This window comes from Aricia agestis, chromosome 1, assembly GCF_905147365.1.
Source record: "Aricia agestis chromosome 1, ilAriAges1.1, whole genome shotgun sequence".
NCBI classification, from domain to species: domain Eukaryota; kingdom Metazoa; phylum Arthropoda; class Insecta; order Lepidoptera; family Lycaenidae; genus Aricia; species Aricia agestis.
Window position 1 is genome coordinate 8914200 of NC_056406.1, and position 25195 is coordinate 8939394.

Here is a 25195-nt window from a genome sequence, read left to right on the forward strand (position 1 = left end):
TGTATGTATTATACCGTTCATTAAAAATAGTACGCGTCATTTACTAAAACTTAATCGACTTAACACACGGCACATCTAATATACATACACAAATTAACTAATCAGTTTTAAAATCTTCCTTAAAAATTGCCCACCTAATCAACAATAATATTATTTTATTCAATGTTACCATTATTCTAGCTTAAAACTTCATTCCATAAATAAAATAAAATTTAATTATATTTACAAAGGATGTTGTAATTGGCAAACATTTTTATTTCTTTTTGTAAAAATCTAGAATCTTTTGAAACTGTTTGGAGTAGAACATTAAACAGATGTTGCCTCTGGCAATAGCTTTTCCACTGCAAATAAAGTACATTTAAATGTAATTCGAACATAAAAGATAGTTTTTATTTCGTTTAAATGCTTGCTTATATAAAGAACCCAATTTATTTCAGTTACATGTTTCTTATAGTTTAAGTACATACTTGTTTCATTTCTTTTCAATTCTTATTTTGAAAAACATTAACAGAAGGAATAGTGATAAATACTTAAGCATTTTGAGATATAATAATATATTTATATACCTGAAAAATTATAATAAATGATATATATAATTGAACAGAATATCTAAAATATTAGATTGCATTAGATTGATGCAATGATTTGATCTACAATATGCAGATTTTGCATACCAAAGTAAGCCATACGACATTAATCGAATTTTGCGTTATCTTTTATGATTAATTAGCAAATGATTAATAGTTTAATATAATTTGTGTTTTAATCGACCAAAACCGCAGTTAATCTAAAGTCTAAACACCATGTCAAAACATCGCAGATATTAACCACATAAAATAAAAAGCTCGCAGAAATATTTTACTAATTGATTTGTTATGTTTTAATTGATTTGGTAATAAATTAAAATTCAATTAAAAAGATACGTTTGGAATAAAACTTTCAAATTTAATTTATGACATACGAAATAAACAAAACAGATAAACGTATGATAGACAAAATACATTTTTACATTCTAAAGACATAATTCGTTGACGGGAGCGGCTGCAAACCGGACAATATACCGTAATGCTCTGAATTCCTGGTAACTGAGAATTTGTGCATTAAGGAGTTCGTTGAAATATAAGTGCCGAATGTATGGATGAGGATGGGTACTTTTTCAGTTATTTGGGAAGTAGGAAAAAACAAGCAAATTCCGTGGTTAGTTACGGATGTTTCTAGGCTGTTATTATTTATTATTTACATGAATTGCAATCGTGAAGTCTATGTTATGAAAGGACCATATTAATAGGTACCTATTAACTATTAGGAGCCATATTATTATGTTACTGGTATAATTGGCGCCCGCAACTCCGCTTCTTTCTATCCGGGAAGAAAAGCATTCTATGCTTTCCCGGAGCATCTCATTCTATGATTTCTATGCTTTCCCGGAGCATCTCTCAAAGCATCTCCATACCAAATTTCATCATAATCGTCTCACGGTTTGGGCGTAACAGACAGACACACTTTCTTATTTATAATATTAGTATGGATGTCGTTACAGCTTTAGGTGTAATAAGCTGTATACTCAAACTCAAGTTTAGGCGTTGCAGCCGTGAGAAAGCGCACAAGAATTAAGGTGTCACGAACTGTGCGACTTTAACGAATTTTTAACACTTCCAGTGCACACGTTTTATTTGTACCTACTCGTAACTGTTTTATGATAACGTGCATAGATGTTACGCGCAGCAACGTTATTCCTACGTTAAAGGCAAAATATCTAGTAAGCTGGTTAACTAATTTGGCTTAAGCCCCTTCCCCTACGGAGATTCCGTAATTTACCGCATTTAGAGCCTTATCCTACTAATATTATAAAGGCGAAAGTTTGTTTGGATGTATGGATGTGTGGATGTATGGATGTTTGTTACTCTTTCACGCAGAAACTACTGAACGGATTGTAATGAAACTTTACAATAATATAGCTTATACATCAGAATAACACATAGGATACAATTTTAACCGACTTTCAAAATGGGGGAGGTGTTATGTTCGTTTTCTTATGTTTAACAATTACTCCGCCATTTGTTAACCGATTTTCAAATTTTTTCTTTTGGTATATAGGGTATCATTCCAATTTGGTATTATATTAACAAAAGTGGTGATCTGATGAAGGATCCATAAGTAATCGAGGGAACTCCTCAAAATTTATTGGGAAACATGTGGTGACTTCGGTTTCGTGGGAAGTATTCTAAGCATATGCTATCAACAAGTAAGATTTTGCACCGAGATATACCTGGTATACCGTGGTCGGAAGGTGCTGAGAGAACTCCTGATTCTTTATAGATACAAGTTTGGGAGTTTCGGCGTTGTTTTAAGAACGGAAAGCATATGCTACTATGCAATTTACATTCATCATCATCATCATCACTACCATATTATACCATACATCGTCCCATGGTTATGACTTATGAGCCTATAACGACCCTGTTATTGGTACTTTTCATAGTCTTTTAGATCGAGACTCGAGTTTGTTAAGCGTTAATTTAAAAAAATATATACCTACCTAATATTATAAACCTGAAGAGTATGTTTGCTCGAACGCGTTAATCTCAGGAACTACAGGTCCGATTTAAAAACTTATTACAGTGTTAGATAGATCATTTATCGAGTAAGACTATAGGTTGGTACTACTAATATATATTCTGTGCTATAGGCTAAGACTAATACGACCGAATAAAGTCAGGAAAATGTGGGAAAAACGGGGGAAATATTAGAAATTACGAACTACTGGAGCAATTTTTATGGCAATATTTGGCTCAGATATTGAGTAGACCAAGTGAAGGGAGTAGGGACATAAGAGATATTTTTTATGGGAAAATGTACGGTTTCCGTAAAAATCCTAATACGCGGGCGAAGCCGCGCGGGACATCTAGTAGATAGATAATTTCATTAACTACATATTCCCCGTTTTAATTTTTTTTAAAGATCAATTTTGAACTATGATAACTAAGAAAAAAATAGGATTTTTGTGCGATCTCGGCAACGCGTCAAATGTATGGTCAAGGTCGTTTGCTCGGGGGACGGCCTTAATGAAGTAATTTTTCCAGGCTTGTAAATGGTATGTGCAATGAAAGTAAGAGTGAACGAACACCATTCTAGTAGTACTGTACAAGTGATCGAGTGTTTGACTAAATGTGTAAACATGATTGCTAGGTTTCTCCGTCCGTCGCACTCTCGCTACATAATTATAATCTAAATGCTATGGGACTTGGGAGAAACCACTTGCGGGTATGCTGCTAATCGGTATGCGTTTATCGAAGTAAATACACGGGCGCAACCATGTTCTAATTTTGGGACGGGCTTAAGAGGAAACGCCAACACTGTTTTTCCACACAAACGTATTCCCCAACTTACTCCCTGGACAATGCGTCTAGATAAATGATTTTTTATACAATATTGGGATCTGTTAAAGCTATGCCTCTACGTTCGATTATATCTAAATTTACTAATAAATAAATATGACCCTTCAAAAATTGCAAAAAATGAATGCCCCGTACCTACCCCACCAATCCACCATAAAACTGGAAAAATATTTAAGATAAAATAAAAACGTAGAGGCATAGACTCACGTCTCTTCCTGAAGATATTTATAAAAATAATAAGTAATTACATAGGCTCTATTTTGAAGAAGGGATCAGAGGTCTACGTTACCTCGATTTACTGTACTTGTCCTCTAGACAAGTGGCAAAACGCTAACGCTAGCGCTAACGCTACAAAATGTATGGATTTGACATTAGTATTCGCTAGCGAAGCGATGACTTATGTCAAATCGCATACATTTTGTAGCGTTAGCGTTAGCGTTTTGCCACTTGTCTAGGGGGGCTTATCTGTCTCTATCACAATACGCGTGCCGGCGCAGGGTGAAGCGTGATGGCAATAGTTTCTTCGTTTAAATTCTACTCCCGCGAAACGTTTTTGTCTCTAAGTACCTATTTAGTTTTTTTTATTCGTAGATTCCATCTAAAGCGCTAAAAACTAGGCCTTTACATCCGTTGTGGATGATTTATACAGTATTTTTCAGAGCGAAGTAACCACTCCTCAAATACTGTAGTGCCTGGGACAAGATTTTCAAATGTCCGTATGGTTGCCCAAGCGCATACGGCGTTCTCGCATCATAGTCGGCCTTGTCCAGAGGAAAGAACTAGTCAATACGTCTGGGACCAACTATGTGCGGGTTTCCTCATGATGTTTTCCTTCACCGTACGAGCGTCCGTATTATGTACACGACTCCACCCGGGTTCGAACCTGCACCCTTTAGGAGTGCGAACCGAAGGTCTTCCCATTAGGCCACGGACGCTCTTAAAGCGCTAATTGACAGGTAAACCGTGGTCAAAAAATCTGAAAGATAATATTATATTCATTTTCAAAGAAGATCATATTTGACTTAATTAGTTAAATACTCTTAATTTAGAATAAATGGTAAAGCCAATGTAAAGCTCCATAGTATAGATTGTAGAGTGCGGTTAGTTCATTCAAATAATTTTAAAATTATGTTTCAATACGTTTTTATCATGTTCGTAGTGCGTACTAGAGTTTAATGCGTTTTTGCTCTTACAGTAATAACAGTGAAACATTGTAAAGTCTTACTGTTATTTGTTAAGCACATACATGCTTTCTCTCGTTTTTTTATTTTGCGGTTTACAATTTATCAACACTCTAGATTTCAAGTTTCCAAACACTATAATATTAAGGGATCTATCCGACAGAAAGCGGTCATGCGTTCAAGCGTTCTGCATTCGCATTCTACGTTCGAGCGGTCAGCACAGGGACAATCAATGTAATGCAATACAACACAAATAACGCAAAACTCACCGCTTGACCGCGTGACCGCTTTCTGTCTTAATTTCTTAAAGGTCCCTAAATTATAATTTGACCTATCTTGGTATGATATCATAAGATTCTTCTTAAATCGCTTTTTTCTCAAGTAATCTCCTTAAGTAATCTTCTACTTATATCACTTTTGTGTGTAACATGTACATTGTACAATGTGCATTTTTAAAATTCTTCACTTCCTTCAAAATGCCTCGCGTAATTTATGGATGCCCTCTTGTTATTATTCGTAATCAATTACGCTTTTCGTAATTGCAACCAATAAATTAAATTTTATTGCAATTGAATGACGGAGCTTTAATCGCCTTTGAGTTTACAATTTAATCGAGAGAGGATAAATATTAAATACTTATTATTTTTCCTTTGTGTAATAATTTTAACTTTTTGGTTCACCGGGTGTAGGGAAAATATCATTTGAAAACGACTATTTATCCACGTAATTTTCGTTGTAGTTTCTTGTTATTGAACAGTAAGCACATGATATCACACTTCGGTATGTCTTGATTAAGGACTACAGACTTTTCAAATACATACCCATAAAGAATAAGATATCGAAACAAAAACCCGGAAAGCCTTAGTTTTTTGCAAGCTTTAAGTTCTACAATATTAAATTAGGTCAAAGCCATGACCAAGGAAACATAACAGCCTTGAAGGTTAGATCAGTGGCCGATGTGAGGTGCAGGCGAACAGGTCCGTGCGACGAATGCAAATGTATTTAGACGTCTGCGCAGGCGCATGTTTTGCCCACCGTCCGTGTCATTTGTTAAAGCTACCTACGCAGTATTTGATATATGGTGCGCAGACACTGTGATAAATGGATGAGGAGTAACTGTTTTGCGGCCTGCCTATTTGTTATTCAGATTATTTTCCCTATTGTGGACGGTAAATCGTTATCATTTAATAACTTATTGTTGTAAGATATGGTGAGAGTATGTATGGTTTTAATATTGGTTGCATTTTTTCAAGCTTAAAGCTTTCATCCCCGTTGATATTACTTTTTTGGGTCCCTACCTACATGAGCAACCCTTACTTTCCTACCATGTCAGTATAGAATACATTTCGTAGGTATATGCGTTCTTTCACTTTTGTTTATCTTCTTTGTTTGAATATTAATAAATTGAATGAATCATCAAGTATAAACAAAATTGACCCAAATATAACCATGTCAATGGAGATAAGATGCAATTTGGGTTTTAATTTCTCTAAAAACCAGTCGAATGTCGATCGATTAAAGGTCATTATAGTGTGTTTGCATGCAGCGGCGTCCGTCACTTTCACATGCGAGAAATCGCTTGGGTCGTGTTTGTAGACTACAGTTAAATCCTTACTAAGTCGCTTAAAAAATATCCACAGTTGAACATATTACTTATAACCTCTATTTTGGAAGTCGGTTAAAAATGAAGACGATATGAGTGCATGAAGTGGGTAATTAAAATTAGTAATTTTCCCCCTGTTTGAACAAACCTTGTAAAGTTGTAACTTACCTTATCATCTAGCTAATATTACACCTATGATTTACTCTAGTTTCTCCGTGGTCTAGTGGTTAGAGCGTCGCTCTCGACTTCGAAGGTCGTGGGTTCGAATCCCGCGTTGGAAACATGTTATTTCCAAGTTTGGTTAAGACAATGCAGGCTGATCACCTGATTGTCTGACAAGTAAGATGATCCATGCGTCGGATGGGCATGTAAAAAGTCGGTCCTGCGCCTGATCTCTCGCCAGTCGTGTCGGTCTTCCGTCCCACTGGGTTATGAGAGTAAAGGAATAGAGAGTGCTCTTGTGTACTGCGCACACACTTGGGCACTATAAAATTACTCCTGCGTACCTGGTCTGGTTTCAATGAAACCGGCCACCGTCACCGAAACCGGTGTGGGGAGTATTATTATTATTATGATTTACTAAGAATCCACATTTTTTTATTCCAAATCATGTTCCCGGTCCTAAAGCCTCCATTATGCAAAAAACCGGCCTAGTGCTAGTTGGACTCGCCCATGAAGGGTTCCGCAGCAGCAATAAGGTTTAGTTTTATGAAATTAAAAGGGTTTTGATTTATTTTTATGTTTCAGTTGATTTAATGAAAGTTTATTTAAGGTTTACCATTTATGACGTATAAAAAAAACTACTTGATAGATTTCGTTCAAACCAATTGTCGTTGGTAGTTTTAATAGTAATGTACATCTTATATTTTTATTTAGAATTATCATGCACTACTTTAGAAGTTAGAGGGGGGGGGGGGGGCGGGACACATTTTACCACTTTTGAAGAGTCTCTCTCGCAAACTATTCAGGTTAGAAAAAAATTATATTAGAAACCTCAATATGATTTTTAAAGACCTATCCATAGATACCCCACACATATAGGTTAGATGAAAAAAATTTTTTTTTGTTTCAGTTGTACCTATGGGGACCCCTAAAATTTTTAATAATTTTTCCATTTTTGTATTAAAATCTTAATGCGGTTTACAGACTACATCTACTTGCCAATTTTTAATACTATAGCTCTTATAGTTTCGGAGAAAAGTGGCTGTGACATACGGACGGATAGACAGACTGACAGACAGACAGACATGACGAATCTATAAGGGTTCCGTTTTTTGCTATTTGGCTATGGAACCCTAAAAACGACAGATTTTATATTTGTAGTTACCCATTTCACTCATATCTTGAATTATGTTTTTTTTACTGAGATGGAATCCGCGCGCTGGTCCGAGAAAGATTCATGAGCCCTCCTCAAAATTATATTATTTAAATCACTCTTTTATTTCCAAATAGGAATTATGTTCGTGATCCGACCCAAAATTTATAGAATAGGCTAAAGGATTTGGTATTTCCTTAATCGTTTTTGGTTAAACAAATACGAAAGTACGAAAATTAAATGGTTGCCACCATACTCTTTAATAAGTATATTACTATATACCTTTGTTGCAATAGAAAACTGATATAGAAGTTATCTAGATAAATAATTGTATTGTAGATACTAGATACCTTTGTGCTTAACAGTTATAATACCATTATAGTTAGAATTAAGTAATAATATTATTTTAATTATCCTTGAAGCAAAAAACCTATATACAAAGATAGCAAAAAAAGTATATGGGCGAATAGCCCATAGACGGCCCCAAATTACATATTAAAAAATAAAAAAGACAGTTATATTAATACCTCGGAGATTTAAAAATAATTGATACAAAGTTCCCGGTCACAGGTAAAATATCTGTGAACGCGGTGTGATCGTAAATTTTTCCTCGATAGTATTGCAGATGCACCAGAGGAAACCGTTGATAGGGATATGGCCCCATTCCGGCCCTACTTCAAGGTCGACAAAATAGTTTAGTTGTTTACACGTCTTGTAGCGCAATACATCGCACCTCTTGGTGTCTGTCCACAAATTGTCTTATGATCTTAAATCTACATATTTTATTAACTGATAGTACAAGTACGGGAGCCCTAGAACAATTTGTTTTTATTACTGTCAAGCTAATTTTTTGTGAGTAGCTTAATTTTGATTAAGACGAATAACATTTTTATCTGCGAAAAATCTTGAAGGTGGTAGCTAACAGAAATAGAAAGGATTTCATACTTTGACTTGATGGTCCTAAAAATATGGATTGTTCTATTTGTAGGACAATGTTACTCTTAAATTATATGACTATTAATCTATCAATATAAAAAAAAAAACAGCTTGTTAGGGTTCCGTTCTAGGGTTCGGTAGGCAACCAAGTTTTGTTGATTGAAATAATTCATACAATATTAATTTTCGACCTTATTTTTCAGATAACTTCTGATGATAGGTACAATAAGAGGTAGGATGATATGTATGATGTATCACTGTGTACTTTTTTTAACCAAATCTATGATAGAGCCATTTCTAAGTTAAAAAGTTATCTGATTGTTATATTATATTATATTGTATGTGCTAAGTTTGGTAAGACCATAAAATAAAGTAATTGACTAAGAAACATTGTAATATTAAAAGATTACAATGTATGATAATATTATTTTGAAATATGACAGACTTTTATAGTTACTGTAAATAATATTTTTAAATTTAACAAACAGTTAATTTTTTGCTAGCGTTAAAACGTTGCTAATTATACTGAATTCATAATTAAATGCTTTATTTTATTAGTTTTACGCGCTTTCGTGAATTTCTTAATGGTGTACTGTAGTCAATATGTAGGTTACGGTAGGAACACGTTTTTAAGAATTATAGAGAGCAAAAAAAAATTAAAGAGCTGCCCACATAAGCAGCTCTTTAATTTTTTTGCTTTTGAATATAGTCTAAATTAGAAAAAAAAAAGGGTGGTACTCGGGGACTATAACGCAGTAAAGCTATTGCATAGCTAGTCTACACGTAAACGTCTAGCACGTTTTTAAGAATTATAGAGAGCAAAAAAAATTAAAGAGCTGCTCACATAAGTAGCTCTTTAATTTTTTTGCTTTTGAATATAGTCTAAATTAGAAAAAAAGGGTGGTACTCGGGGACTATAACGCGGCAAAGCTATTGCATAGCTAGTCTACACGTAAACGTCTAGTCACATGCACACAAACACAGTGCCGGTGTGTTAGGTTTAGTTTCGTTACGGCATTTCTTCTTCGGTCGCCGCGCTCAGCGGGGCTAAAATGGTCGCATTTAGTAATTCCCCTCAATCAATTCAGCAAATGAATTGTCAAAACTGTGAAACTGACAATTAATGTCAAATTAGTACGAATTACTACAGATCGACAAGGCTTTTTATGAACGTGAGCGGGGGCGCTCCACGTAAAGGAGAACTGTTATAAAATTATGTTTTTCATATAAAGCCTTGTCGATCTTTAAACATGAATTGCAAGCAGAGTGACCATTTTGCAATTTTAAGAAAATGAATCATATTATGATTCTACAAAGCGACCATTTTATTGTTTTAATTTTATAGTATTTTGTAGCAATTTATTGGAAATTTTTATGTTTAAGAAATTTTAATACTAAAGAACAAATTAATGTAATAAGAAGATAGCAACAAGCCCTGACACAGTTAGGGGGATGAGAAATTAAAAAAAAAAAAAAAAAAAAAGCGACCATTTTAGCCCCGCAAAGCCCGTGATAAAAGCTATGCACTAGATTAAAAAAATATATATTTACAGAAATTATCAATTTTCTAAAGTATTATTTACAATTACAGTCAACACCCTATAATATTTCTAATTTCTATCATTAAAACAAGATCGGCTTGTAATAATACTTCGGTAGGTTGACAGAGTATTAGCCGGTTTCAAAACTAATGCGAATTTTAGTATGCGATAACTTGAGTTAATTAAATTTATAGCACCTTTAAACGGACATGCTAAGTCCATTAGCGATCCAGGGATAGCTATAGCGCGGCAAAAAGTCTAGATCATTCCTCTCCAGAGCAGAATCTATATTTTACTTCCAATATAAAAGGGCGAGATAATATTATCACTATTTGCGTTGAATAGGCTTCGGTAAGCCTCGTTCAATCCTTGGATTATTAGCACGAAAATTGGACAAAATATATTATGGTACTATAAACCATTGGCAACTGGTAGGTGCCTTTTATCATAGGTTTTTTTATCACATCAATTTAATTGTATATCATAGGATTTACATTCCTTAATGTTCCTTATCAAAATAAATTTATTTTTTACTCGTACACCAAAATTGAAAATTGCCAACAATATCTCCAGAATCCCTCCTAGTTTTGTCACTAATGGGCGGTTTGTGTGGCAATTCCATGTGGCATTCCAGTGCATTCCCGTTTACATTTAGTCCAGTAGCACTCCAGCGCTGGACTGGAATTCTAGATTGGAATAATGTTAACCTGCTGTTACTCTACGTATTTATTAGATCTAGATCATTCTTTATGTCATTTCAACCGACTTCAAAAAATGATCTCAATTCGACGCGTATGTATGTAATATTTCCAGAACTGCCCAATTTTGCCGTATATGTTAGTCTATATCACCGCCTGAACAATTAATGTGACAAACTTAAAAAGTATATGCATAATATGTAATATATTATGTATGTATGTATGTTTTTATGTTTGTGTTCGCATATCTCTGGAACTACTATTCCGATTTCAGTAATTATTTTTTGTTGTAATAGGTATTATTCAACTTAAGGAATAATGCAAGTTTCATCAAAATCGGTTCAGTAGTTTTGGAGATAGGGAGTTTTAATTCTCAATTACGTACAATTTTGTAGTCGGTTTTATCTTTTTAAAATACAGTTTTGCGTGATCAGATTGACTTGTTACGCATTATTATGCCGGATGAATAATTACGCTGAATGTATAATGCACATAATCATAACGGTGACAACGCCCATCACGCTCGGTTTCACGAATTATTCATTTATTGGTCATAACGAATGAACTAGTGCAGCTAACTAGTAATTATCAACCTATTATACATTAGTGGTTTATCCATATTAACATCAATATTGTAAAATTGAACATTTAAAATAAAACAGAAAGACTTGCTTGCATAGATGATAGAATTAACTCAGTACTGGACCGTGTTTGATGAAACATTTAAGTATAAAGTAAATAATAAATAAATAAAATAAAATGTCTTTATTTTAGGTATCAAAGACCCATATCATGTAAAAATTTAATTAATAGCATCACATTAAAAAATTAAAAAATCCACAATTAAATTCAGAATAATCTAGGTCATGCATAATAACGCTCCGTGCATCGTGACACCAGAGCCCAAGCAAGCCCCAAGTGGGGCCTCTGTCGGCCTGCGGGGCGAGAAGCGCCCCCAAATGAGTGTGGTCTGACAAAGGTCGGACGGCCACTGACGGAGTTGCGGTGGGTGTGTCGTGCCCGTGGCTTCGTCTTGGGTGGCGAGAGGAGCGTCGCAGAGTTTTAGTGGGTAGGGTCGCGGCACATACCATCTTCGCCGCGACGAGCCCCACATATCCGCAGCGGGATTCCCCATCCCCTGCGTCGAATGCGTTAATGCATTTCTCTGCGTGAAAAAAAAAAAAAAAAAAAAAAAAAAAAAAAAAAAAAAAAAAAAAAAAAAGGTCATGCATAATAATTATGAAAAATAAATTTAAATTAAATTGATTAAAAGTCATAAATAAAATTCAACTCAATAAATAAAACCATCCAGAGATCGGTCATCTTGAGCGTCATCATCTCGGCGTTCATTGAGAGAGGCGTATGTCCAGCAGTGGACGACTATAGGCTGATATGATGAAATAAAACCAAATTAATAAATAGATTAAATTAGACTCAATAAATAATAATTCATTGTTTCTAAGATTAAAATCAGTAGTTAAGTGTATAGAATTAAAATAGAAAAAAAACATGAGTAATTTTTGCATAATTAATATAGAAAATAAATGATTTTCCGCCGGATCTCATTTTGTTTGAAGTCTCGGAAAACTTTGAATTCAATATGTTTTAACCTAAATAGCTATTCTTTTTAAATACTGTGCTGCCTGGTGCAGTTGGTTTAGATAAGTTCAAGCGCATATGGCATTCTCGAAACTTAATAGATTAAACTCGCTCTTTCAGAATGCCTAGGGCCTAGGCGCCTAGCCCGTTTAAAGTGGCTCCTTTTACCTCCTGCACTACGTTCAAATATAAAAATATTCTACTTTACATAATATGAGAGTTAGCTATCATACAATAATAAAGCCGAACGTCTTTTAACTTAGGACGACCATATCATTGACGTATTTTTTTAACGGGCAAATGGCCCACCACACATTCTCACCACTGCAACTCCTGCGTCGCCAGGATCAACAGTGGTAACCAACCACGACAACCCTTTGATATGATCTCAGGGATGCCCGAGGGACAAGCTAAATCTGTCTTGGGACTCGCAACCAAATTAATCAAAAGAATCAGAAGGGTAGTGAAAATACTGCTCTTATGGGAACACTTAAGGTGACTTAAGAGCATCAGTAATTACTAATTACACTCAATTATTAACTCAATTATTCGCAGTTACTCAATAACAATACCTTGCCTCATTTATAAAGAGTAAAAATCTTTTAGCATCATCGTCTGAGCGTAATTGCTACTCGCTTTCCGCTGTGTCGGTAGAATAATTCCATAAATAATTTTATGAGGGTACTTATTTATAATTTTATTACACGGGTGTTGTGAAATAGTGGACACATTATAATCCGTATAAGCTGTGTGCTCTAATGGAGTTTTGCAGTCGCGGTTATGGCCGGCGGCTATGTTCTAAACCGACAAGTTGGGCCACTAAACACGCGATTGTTCTCTATGTAGAGAGTAGAGACATTAAACATTAAAAACATTTTTTTTTTGTTTTGTTATCTTTAATACTCGCGACTTTTTTTTTAACTTATAAGTCTAAACGTCAGATTTACGATAGTTCTTTTACACAATTAAAATGGCAAGCGGTGCGGCGTCACTCAATTTTGTATTGCTTTGTACGGCTGCTTTTCGTCTCTTCTTGAATCAGTTCAGATCTTCATCAGCTTGCTGTTGTATTACCCATTTCTCATGTAATTTGCAGAAACTTTACATATTATAAGCAATATCATAAGCTTAACTTGGACATTTATAACGTGGTAGAGCGAGTGAGTGAGTTTACCGGAGGCCCAAATCCCAATCCCCTACCCTATTCCCTTCCTTACCCTCCCCTATTCCCTCTTAAAAGGCCGGCAAGGCTCAAGGCAGCTCTTCTGATATTGCGAGTGTCCGTTTGCTCGTTTGCCCCCTTATTTCATAAAAAAAAAAACATTCAAATATCAAAGCGATATTATGATATTGCTTTGATATTTGTATGCCCAAGTTAATTACATACAGAGAGTCACTGTTTTAAGGAAAAAAGTCGTAAAACCATAATTTAACAGCCTCTTAGACAATGCGTGGCTGATGCTTATCTTCGATAGTCCACCGCCATGTAAAGCTTTCGCGTGCTTTCACGCGATTAACAGGGCAAGTAAACCCCGTGAGTGAGCAAGTAAAAAGATCCTTTGTACTGAATCGTTAATAAAGTTTAATTTTAGTATTTAAGTGTTACTTCGAATAGAAATAGTTAATAAAATTATATTATGACTATATTCAACAAATGTGTAGTCCAGAAGAACCAGCTTTTTGTGTTGATCAGTGCATAAAAGGATGGCTTTTTCAGAGGCCCTCTAGCCTGAAATTTTAGATATAAGAATTTGAATGCCGGTTTATTATATATTAGTATAGATAGGCCTGCGAAGTGAGGTATAGGTCAAAGACACTTTGTAAAGTTTCAACTCCTTGTAACCCCGTATGAGTTTCTTACGCCGGGTTAGTTCCCGAACCGGTGATAGGTACCAGTAGCTCGTTCTGAAAGTATTTGATTAAAATGCATTTAGAAATAAAACTTTTATTACGACGACCTCTGTGGCTCAGTTGGTGGGCTCTTGGTAGCTCAAGTCGGGGGGGTTATAATCCCGCCAACGGAACAAAAAGTTTTCAAAGTTCCTGGGTCATGGATGTGTATTAAATGTGTGTATCATATTATAATAAAAGTCCTAAATATATGCATAGTATAAAAGTATTAAATATATTTCCGTTGTCTGGTACCCGTAACACAAGTCCTTCAGGTACTTAGCACGGGGCCAGACTGACGTGGCGTGAAGAAGAAGTCCATAGATATTATTATTATTTATTTGTTACAGCGGCAACATGGTGCGAGAGCGCGCGGGACGCGTCCTGTCCCAGGATCTGCGGTCCAGCGCTGCAGGGCGAGCCCGTCTGCGCCACCGACGGCTACATTTACCCCTCCCTCTGTGAGATGCGGAAAAAGACGTGCGGGAAAGGTGAGAACACAGAGTATTAATTTCACTGTTTAACGTCTAGCGCAATCTGTTGACGAGTAGAAACATTAAATTTTATAGTTATTATAATTTTGTTAAAATAATAATTTGAGATGGTATAATAAAATTAGAGATTGACCTGATTGATTGAAAAAATTTAAATTTTAGCAGCGACAGTCAGCAATCAACACTACACCAAAATATGCAAAATGTCCAGCAACAATTAATCGGCTCTGAATATAAAGTTAATATACCTAGCGGAATAGCTAGATATATTAACTTCATGGCTCTGAATCTATTAATTAAGACTTTAAATCTAGATCCAGATCAGCAGCCAGTATATGGAGCCGGTGCTGTCTTAATGAAAATTATTATTATTGCTTGTAAGCGAAAAAGAGTTACTTTGCTAGTAGATCTAAATTGGGTCCACATACCAGCTCAGATCTGGATATGTGTATAGGCAGTATAGGCCATGGCCTATGGGCGGCAGCGTCATAGGATGGCGGCAAAGTTCGTACACAGGGGCGGCAAAATTAAAATGGCCTATAGGTACTCCTAAAATATAAATCCAGCTCTGCCAGATACACGTGATTTCAATTTCGTTGATCCTTATTCTATCAAAAATTCCAGGTGTCAAGCTAGCCCAGGACCAGGGATCGTGTTCCCGAGCCCAGGGGTCGAAGTGCGAGCACCGGTGCACGGCAGAGCGGGACCCGGTGTGCGGCACCAACGGCCGCACCTACCTCAACAGGTGTATGCTGCAGGTGGAGATATGCAGGTAAATAAATAAAATACATTAAGCAGGCCATACACCTGACAGGTTTGCCTGAACAGGTCAACAGCTGTTCAGGTAAACCGGAGCAAGTACGTTCCAGAATGCAGGTTTTGCCTAACTTTGCAAGACATGCGTAACTGCACAGGTAAACCTGTGAGGTACACCCTTGCGCTTATGACATGCTTTATTCACAACTTCCGTTTGACTCGGATTTAGAAAATTTTAGTGTCAATATACATTTCTAACATTGAGCCATTTGAAATTGGAACAGGCGGGCTGCCTGTTCCAATTTCAAATGGGCGTGTGCGGCAAGTGTTTAAATTCATGTGTATCATTGTGTAGTAAATTAAGTACCATGGCTCCTTGCAATATAAACAGATAGAATAAGGGATGCGTAGTGTTTTTCGGAGTTAAAATAAGTAGGTTGATCTCAGACTAAGGACAATAGTATCTAGATATCGTCGTAGTATTGATTCATAACTTCTTTTAGTGGATCACTATTCACTATCATTAACCGAAACAAGTTAAACATTTTTACAAACACACGGCCAAGGTAATCAAATGTAGAGTATGCAAGTAGAGCTATAGACGGAACCAATATTTTGCCTAGTCACTATAATACGTGATAAGAATCTGGCGGGGTATCCAGACAGCTTTCGCTTTCGCCTGATCTAAGTGCTCACATACTAACTACTGAGTACTACATTCTACAATGAGTAGAATTCATTCATTAACTTTCTTCATCTCCAGGTCTCTTGAACTTTGTAACTTTCTATTAGCTATTATAAGTTAATAGTAATGAAATTGTGGAAATGTAATTAAATTTTTAATTATGTGCAATTATTATGCGAATAAATTATGCGAATAATAAGAATTGCGAATGCAAACATGAAGCATTTTATATGAATTAATTTCTAACTTTTTTGCAAAAAAATTGTTAGATCTAACGCAAAAAAAGAACTTTTAACATAATATTCAATGAACTCAAAAAGTTTATTTGTATCTTTTCTTCTTACAGGGTCGGCATAGGTCTGTCTCACTTGGGCGCTTGCAACAACATCAGCGCGCACCGAGAGAACTGTCCCGTGGACTGCTCCCAAGCGCCCCTCGACGGGCCGATCTGCGGGTCCGACGGCAATGTGTACAAGAGCACTTGTCAAATGAAGCTGCTAACTTGCGGGTGAGCTCTTCGTGTTTATTGTTACCCTGGTACCGAGAGCTATTTCCCTACCGGGTGAATCACAAAATATAAATGCGTAAAATTTAGTGATTAGCCTACCATAGCTCTTATTTGGGTTTTTCCAAGATCAGCTCTATGGCGAGAATTCATGCAAAATATAGATGCTATGTCTGTTTATACAGGTTGTTCGGGTGAACACCTTTATCCTTAAAACCATCAAATGAGCCCGTCAAAATGAACAACATTTTCTGGCTCATTTAAAGGTTTTAAGGATAAGGGTGTTCACCCGAACAACCTGTATAATATTATGTATAGCAATCTGAATTTTGATACCTAGGCCGAAATATTCCGAATCGAATATAAAAATTCCTCAATAATTCTCGACCTAGTTTTAACTTTGGAGCACAATTTGTAAATTGAATTGGCAAAACTTTTAAACCGATATTGCAGTTTTATTAACTGGGTGAAACGAGTTGCGGATGTTTGCAGGATTTTGCAGGTGTTCACTTGTTTTGCAGGCAAGGTGTGGTAAAAACGAGCAAGAAGCATTGTCAAACAACGCGCCATTGCAGGGAGTCGTGTTGGCGCGTTGCCAGGCCCACTTGCGGCTCCGACGGCAAGCTTTATGCCAACGCCTGCAGAATGAAAGCTACCAACTGCGGGTATATTTATGCCTCTTTTATTTTCTCCTCGTAACACGGATAAATATTGGCCAAGTATAAGCTTGTAACGTTTGCACTTGTTTTTCAGCCGACAATATTTTGAAATCAGTTCGTGAGATCTGTTCTGAGAATAATATTGTTCCTTTTATTAGGTTGCTTCTTCCTTGTAAGGGTTGATTCAGACCGGAACGCGACGCGTAGACGCAATTCTAAATTTATATGGATTTGACAGATTCGCAAGATGTCTCACGCAATTGAAATCTGTCAAATCCATACAAATTTATGCCGCGCCGCGCCTCGCCTCGCCACGTCGCGTTGCGGTCTGAATTGACCCTGTTGTAAGTTGTAACACGAATAAATACGTATCACCATAAGTAACAGCTTGATGGTACTCGGACTTCTATAGCAATCAATTCTTATACGTGGGATAGCCATGCTTCGGCACGAATGGGCCGGCTCGACCGGAGAAATACCACGTTCTCACAGAAAACCGGCGTGAAACAGCGCTTGTGCTGTGTTTCGCCGAGTGAGTGAGTTTACCGGAGGCCCAATCCCCTACCCTATTCCCTTCCCTACCCTCTCCAATTCCCTTCCCATCCCTACCCTCCCCTATTACCCTATTCCCTCTTAAAAGACCGGCAACGCACCTGCAGCTCTTCTGATGCTGCGAATGTCCATGGGCGACGGAAGTTGCTTTCCATCAGGTGACCCGTTTGCTCGTTTGCCCCCTTATTTCATAAAAAAAAAATCTTAAAGAATCTCACTATGCTGCAATCAGTTCGTGAGTTCCGTTTTGAGAAAGTTCCTTTTAACTTTATCTACTTGTCAATTTCCTCAATAGTGCCTATACATTCTGCGCGCAGGAATTTTAATTTGTGTTAAGTGCCATGCGGGCAGTTTAATTTAATTTAGGTGTTGTTTCAAAATAAATGTTATTGAATGAAATTAATAAGCATATAAACCAAACAATCTATCATCAGAAAAAATTAAATTCCTTAAATAATTTAAAAACAGACGATGGAACTACATTATTATTTAGTTGCGGGCCTAGGACACATCAAGTCAATGTGAGAGTTATTGACATAACTTGACCAAATTACGTGGATCTACCATCTGTCATCAACACTCACATCAATCTCTTTGATAGTCCATTTCTAATAACATAGCAATTAGCATACGCGACCAATGAGTTTCTAAAATACTAGAGTAGCAATGTCTTACAAAAGATTCTTATAAATGCGTAACCACTTTTTTGTTCAAACGACAATGTCAAGTCATATATTCGTTATGTCATTATGTATGTGAGATATGCCTGCAGGCATCTTCGAAGTGGCAACGCGTTGCTACCGTAAACTTCCAATCTAGTTACGTTAGTAACATAGAATATCATTGTACGCGACAATACCAAACGTCACGAAACTCTATCAAATAAGTTTGTATTGTTTTTATAGGAAGCACGTTTTCGAAGTACCCATGGCTTTCTGCGTATCCCAAGAACGGACATCTGGCGGAGAGTCGTGCCCAACCGACTGTTCCGGACAGAAGGAAAAACTAGTGTGCGGATCTGACGAAAGCATTTACCGAAACGAATGCGAACTGAAAATGCTTAATTGCGGGTAAGAAACATTAATAACACAATATTTTTTTAAGCTATTGCATAGTATTTATATACTATGAGATAGAAATATACATAGAAAACAAACCTAACACCCCACACTCCGACCGGCACAGCGATGTGGCGTTGAAAGCCGTGCATTGTTTAACGTCGTTTCAGTTTGGTAGACTTCGGCACGGTGTTTGTGTGTACGCACACAAACACCGTGCCGAAGTCTACCAAACTGAACTGAACGTATGCGTGTAGATTAGCTATTGCTATGCGGCAGTCCACGAGTGCCACACGTGCCACAGTTTAAAATATTAATCATGAATTAGATGTAACCTCAAATAGTTAAATAGGGAATGCTTTGATCTGTTGTCTCTAATGTGAAACTTGTACTATACGAGTATTAATCACTTGGATTGTGCTTTAACCACATTTTAACGCTAACTCTATGTTTTTTTTTTCTGATGAAATGTGGCGTTATATTGAAATACTATTTTTATACAAGGATCTATTCTCATACTTAAAAACACTTACGAAATTTCAGAGGGAACAACAGGAAAGTAGTGAAGAAAGTGGACATGGAGAAGTGTAAGTCGAAGATGAGCAAGTGTTTGAAGGTGAAGTGTCCCAGCCAGTTCGACCCCGTGTGCGGAACCGATGCCAACGTCTACACAAACCCTTGCTTCCTCAAAGTCGCTACTTGCCTGTAAGTAGATAATTATTTATTAATTTCTTTCTGTTCTATTTTCTATTTAAAAATTTTGTAAGTATTAATAATTTAGTAAGTATTATAAATTGCAAAGTGGGACACAAACTTTCTGTTTTCCATTCTCAACAATTTTTACCTGGCGCTACCCGAAATAACCATTTTTGGGTGAAAAATAACGAACCTATTAAGTACTAGATGGCATCCGTAACTCCGTTGCGCCAAAATTCGTTTATCGCGTGGGAACCGCACATTTTTTCGGGATAAAAGTATCCTATGTACGTTCCGGGACTCGAAGTATTTCCATACCAAACAGACAAACAAACAGACAGACAGCCGACATGTAACGACACGTAAGTGGGTACTAGTTTTTTAGGTTGTCAGCTAAGCATTTTGATTGTCATTGTAGGAAAGGAGTGCAGTTGGCGCACTTCGGCAACTGCACGCTGCTGCCGCAGTTGGAGACGGACTGCCCGGACAACTGCGACAACGCCGTCGAACAACCCGTCTGCGGCTCCGACGGAAATGTTTACAAGTCAGTTTAAAGCGACTTCTCTACTACACGTGATTATGAATATAACATAATTAACTTTATATCAACAGTATAAAAAACGCGGAAGTTCGTGGGAATACTCGAGCATTCCAGCGAATTCCTGCGTCATGAGGCGAAATTGACGCTTCCATTCCGCGCCAGTACAAATTGAGCCTAAGCCGGCCATATCACAAATCTCTAAGCAGCAACTCCTTCCCAGGTCGGAGTGCGAGCTGCGCCGTCTAACATGCGGTCAGCACGTGGTGACAGTGTCGGCGTCGCACTGCCGCACCACCGCCCTCTGCCACGAGCGCTGCCCCGACACCCCCGCCTTCGTCTGCGGATCCGACAACAGATTCTACAAGAACGAGTGTATCATGAAGAAGGAAAATTGCGGGTACGTAGAAATCTTTAAAACCTATTATTATTATTATATTGTGGTTTGTAGGCTGTAGAGTCTAGAAAATATGGGAATGGTCACAATCTCTACATAGTCCATTGGTATGATAAAGAGTTTCGTTTTAAGAGGAGTCCACACCGCCCTTTTTTCCCTACAAACGTAGTCCCCTGTTTCCTCCCTGGATAATGCTAGTAGAGTTATAATTTTTTTTATCAATATCTACGGCCACTAATACAATGTCCCTATGTTTTCCTTTTTTTCATAATTTAATTATTAAATAAGATATGAACGTTCAAAATCCCAAAAAAAGGCCAGATTTTCTTCTGTGTTCAAACATACAGAAAACTGATTTGGCTAGATTATCCAAAAAAAAGAAAACATAGGAACACAGCTCAAGCCTATCTTTAATCTTTAATGAAAAAAGTACTTAAATCGGTTAAGTTTTGGAGAAGGAATCAGGGGACAACGAATCGTTGATTTTCTGCAGTTGTCTCTATCGCGTTCTGCGGTATAGACTTGAGGTAAGGGAGACAGCTATAGATATTACACGTACTTTTTTTCATTTATCTAGCCCCTGGTGTATCCTCTTAACGACACAACTGGAAAAATTTAAAGTAATAATAAAGACGCTAGGAACTGAGAAAATTAGAAGCGTTAGAAATTTTACTATCATCATGATAAAATGATTTTATTGAAAGTAAAGGAATTATCATCTTCAGTACTTCCGGTTTTAAAAACACTTACTTTTCTATCAAATAAAAATTTATTGTAAATTATTTCTTATATCCTTAATTTACAGAAAGCACGTATTCGTGGTGCCCCTGAAGCGGTGCCTCGCGCGGTTCCAGTACTCGGGGTGCGCGCGCGTGTGCCCCGCTGAGTACGACCCTGTATGCGGCACTGACGACAAGACATACTCCAACAAATGTTTCCTCGAGATGGAGAACTGCCGATCGAGGTAAAAACACTTTATTGTAACTATTAAGACGTATAGATCTACCAGAATCTGATGGCAAAAAGTGAGAAAAGAAATTGACTCCAGCAATACCGGGGTAATCGGGATAAAACATTTTGATCCAAAAGGATCAAAATGTTTTATCCCTAAAAAATTAGGGTTCCGTACCCAAAGGGTAAAAATGGGACCCTATTACTAAGACTTCGTTGTCTGTCCGTCTGTCTGTCTCCAGGCTGTATCTCAGGAACCGCGATACTTCTGAAATTTTCACAGATTGTGTATATTTGTTGCTCCTTTAACAAAAAATACTGAAAAAAAATAAAATTGATATTTAATCCCATATAACAAACGTGATTTTGTTTCTAGAAAGATATTAAATATATTTCTATGTGGCTCAATCCCCATTAAATTTTAATGGGGATGGAGCCACATATTTGAAGTGTTTTGATCTATCCTACCTCTGTTTTGTGGCCTCGGTGTGTGTCATGATAGCTAGTTTGGCGACTACGAGGGCATAAAAGTACCGAAATATGCACTATCAACGAAAAATTGCCAAAATATGCACTATCGCTTAAAAGTGCCATTTTATGCATTTGCATATGCAAGTATGCAAATGCATATAATTCGATGTCTAATTATGACTGAAATACTGAAAACTACCGAAAAGTAAACGGCAAATGCACTACGTTTCATAATACTTCCTATTAACGAAGTTTTTTTTTAATTTTCAGGAGTCTCGTGCAAATGAAACATTTAGGAACGTGCACAGAACCCATCGCTGAAGAGCCGAAGAACTATCTTTATCGATAAGTTAACATAGTATTTACTCACATTTCATCTAAGTCGTTACAGGTACTGCTTTTTATTGGACCTAAGTATTAAATGTCTATATATTGTGCCAATAATGAAAAAAAAATATTTATGTCTTCCATTTTCAAATCTTTTATTATTGTTAGTACAAACGACAGATGGCGTCATAACATCGGGCGTAAATCGGCAAGTATAGGTGATTAATGGAAGTGATAAATCCGTAATTAAGGTACTATTTTCTTTTAACGAATATTTATCCTAAGTAGGTTTAATATTATTATCGTGAGATACTGCCAGTTTCTAATGTGTTATTTAATATTTGTAATAAGATACTGCAACATGTTTGACATTCATTGAAAAAGAGGAAAAGTTTTAATCCAAAAAGATGAAAGATACATTAAGTGAGGCTAATTACAGAAGTCGCCAAATCTGTAACAAGGTAACATCGGAAACAATACTGCCAACTTTACTAAAGTGTGCTCTCAACAAACAGAGATAGGAAACGATGCCTTATCTTTCATCCGTTTCCTATCTGTGTTTACAACTTTATACATACAATTTTAAATATGTATGTATGAACTACTTCTAATTAAAAAAATGAGTTACCTAAAAAAAATAAAAACTTTTCCATCTAATAGCGGTACTATAGAGTCCAAGCCATAAGACAAGAGTAACTTCATAATACTTATTAGACTATAATTATATGTGTATTGTGTATGCAATTTTGATGTTAGCCTCGTGGTTCGGAAAACAGTATGCCATTGTCAATGCGAGAAATGAAAATATGTTACACTGCTCTTATTTTGTAGCGTTTATTTTAAGAAACAGACTGTTTATTTATTTTTCTATTTATTTTTAGATAATTATGTAAATAAAGTAACGTATTAATATAATTTCGTATTCGACTGTAATTTAAGTTCTAATGGTTTAATTCTAATGTAATTGTGGTGCATTTAAACTATTTATTAGTAGATATTTATAGTTATTTATTTACTTCACAGATTGTTCGAAATATCTTTGATGTTTTTGTATATTAGCCATTAGGCTAAGAGTTCCGAACCTTTTTTCAAATCATTAATCGGTTATTCTGTGTAATTCAGATATAAGATTGTAAATTAAAATCTTAATACGAATAATGTGTTTCTATTTACCTTGGTGTTTCAGTTTGAATTATGAATTGTCTGATGTTGACCCAAGAGTGTCTCATTTTTCATTATTCGGTTATTGACTAAGGTTGGGTTGCACCAGAGGCGTGGCTAAAGTTAAAGTTAAGGTTATGGTTATAGTTAAGGCTAAAGTTAGCTTTAACATTATGACGGGAGAAATTGACAGATGACAGCTGGTCCAACAAGGTTATAAATGAACGTGGGCGGGGGCACTGCTGGTAAAGGAGAACTGTCAAAAATGGCATTTTTGTATAATGACAGCGTTAGTTCCTTTTTTCGCCACGTGCATTTAAAACCTTGTCGAGCTCTATGGTTATGGTTAAATATGGCATCTTTATGGCGTCCATTTTTAACTTTTACCAAAGATTTTGCATTGTAGTTAAAGTTACAGTTATAGTTAAAGTTAGTTGGTGCAACCCAACCTAAGAGCCTTGAAAATAATATTGTTGTTAGTGTTGGAACACTACTTACATAAGTAGGTTATTAAAATAATTAAACTAAGTACAAGCTGAAGATTTTTACTGATAGGGCCTCATCGACAGAATTTGCCGGCGAAAAGGCGGGAGAGTACGCAAAGGTCCATGGTGGATATGGGTACGGAAAAATTAACCAGCAAGCATTACAAACTTTGCAATGAATGCTGATCTAAAGATCATTAACACATACTTTAAGAAAAAGATAGAAAACCTGATTACTTACAAATGTGCAAATCATACTACTCAAGTGGACTACATAATGGCAAATAGCAACATGCTTAAACTATATAAATACTGCAAAGTTATACAATGCAATGCTCTCACATCACAGCATAGACTGCTGGTTTCAATCCTCCAACTCTCAAAACCTCTTAAAACAAACGTATATAGGACAGAGCACATAAAATGGAGAGAACTGCATGGCCCTAAGGGACGCTTGCTTCTAGATCAACTAGCCCAATACCTTAACGAAGACCTAAAGATGAACAAAACTACAAATAAAATGTGGTCCGACTTCGAACAATTCTGCCTGAGCAAAGCAAAAGAGATACTTGGCGTCTCCAAAGGAGTCCTTCAAAATGCCAAAGACCCCTCCTGGTGGAATGATAGTATTAAGGAATTAATAAAATCTAAGAAAATGCTTTCAAGATCTGGCAAAAAACAAATCTGGATGAGGACCGCACCACGTATACAACACTCAAGAATATCGTGAAATCGGCAGTGGCACATGCCCGAGCTGCGGCAAATGCGAAATTTTATGTAGGGTTGGAAGAGGCAAAAGATACAAACACCATATATAAGGTTGCAGGTCAGCGACAAAGGCAAACTCTTGATGTCAAACGTAACAAATACATTAAGGATGTCCAAGGGGCACTACTAACATCAAACAAAGATATTACAGAAAGGTGGAAGGAGTAGGTACTACGAACATCTCATGAACGAAGAATTTCCCAGCGAACCTTTACCTCATATAGCACCAACTGAAGGAAAACTGCAATAGCCAAAATGAAATATCGTAAGGCTGTAGGCCCAGACCAGGTACCGGCTGATATCTGGAAGAAAATTGGAGACGCAGTACCGTGGCTAACAAAGCTCTTCAACAACATCCTAAGAGAAGGCACTATACCTGATTCGTGGCGTAAGAGCACACTGTGCCCAATTTTTAAGAACAAGGGAGACATTGCACAATGCAATAACTATAGAGGTATAAAATTGACTTCGCACACCCTTAAGATCTGGGAACGGATAATAGCTTTACGTTTATCAGCTATCAGTAGTGTT

The 25195-nt window shown here is 36.5% G+C and overlaps 1 protein-coding gene across 1 annotated transcript in view; it reads left to right on the plus strand.

Moving 5' to 3' along the window:
• Window positions 1–22864, plus strand: part of LOC121727062 (serine protease inhibitor dipetalogastin) — a 58050-nt gene extending 35186 nt beyond the window's left edge. The window contains exons 3-12 of the mRNA XM_042114741.1: window positions 14512–14652; window positions 15280–15427; window positions 16443–16604; window positions 17123–17266; window positions 18718–18882; window positions 19414–19575; window positions 19985–20110; window positions 20328–20504; window positions 21307–21465; window positions 22194–22864. Of these exons, the coding sequence (XP_041970675.1) occupies window positions 14512–14652; window positions 15280–15427; window positions 16443–16604; window positions 17123–17266; window positions 18718–18882; window positions 19414–19575; window positions 19985–20110; window positions 20328–20504; window positions 21307–21465; window positions 22194–22272 (1463 nt within the window). The 3' untranslated portion in view covers window positions 22273–22864. The remainder of the gene's footprint in view (window positions 1–14511; window positions 14653–15279; window positions 15428–16442; window positions 16605–17122; window positions 17267–18717; window positions 18883–19413; window positions 19576–19984; window positions 20111–20327; window positions 20505–21306; window positions 21466–22193) is intronic.
• The last annotated feature ends 2331 nt before the right edge of the window (window positions 22865–25195 follow it).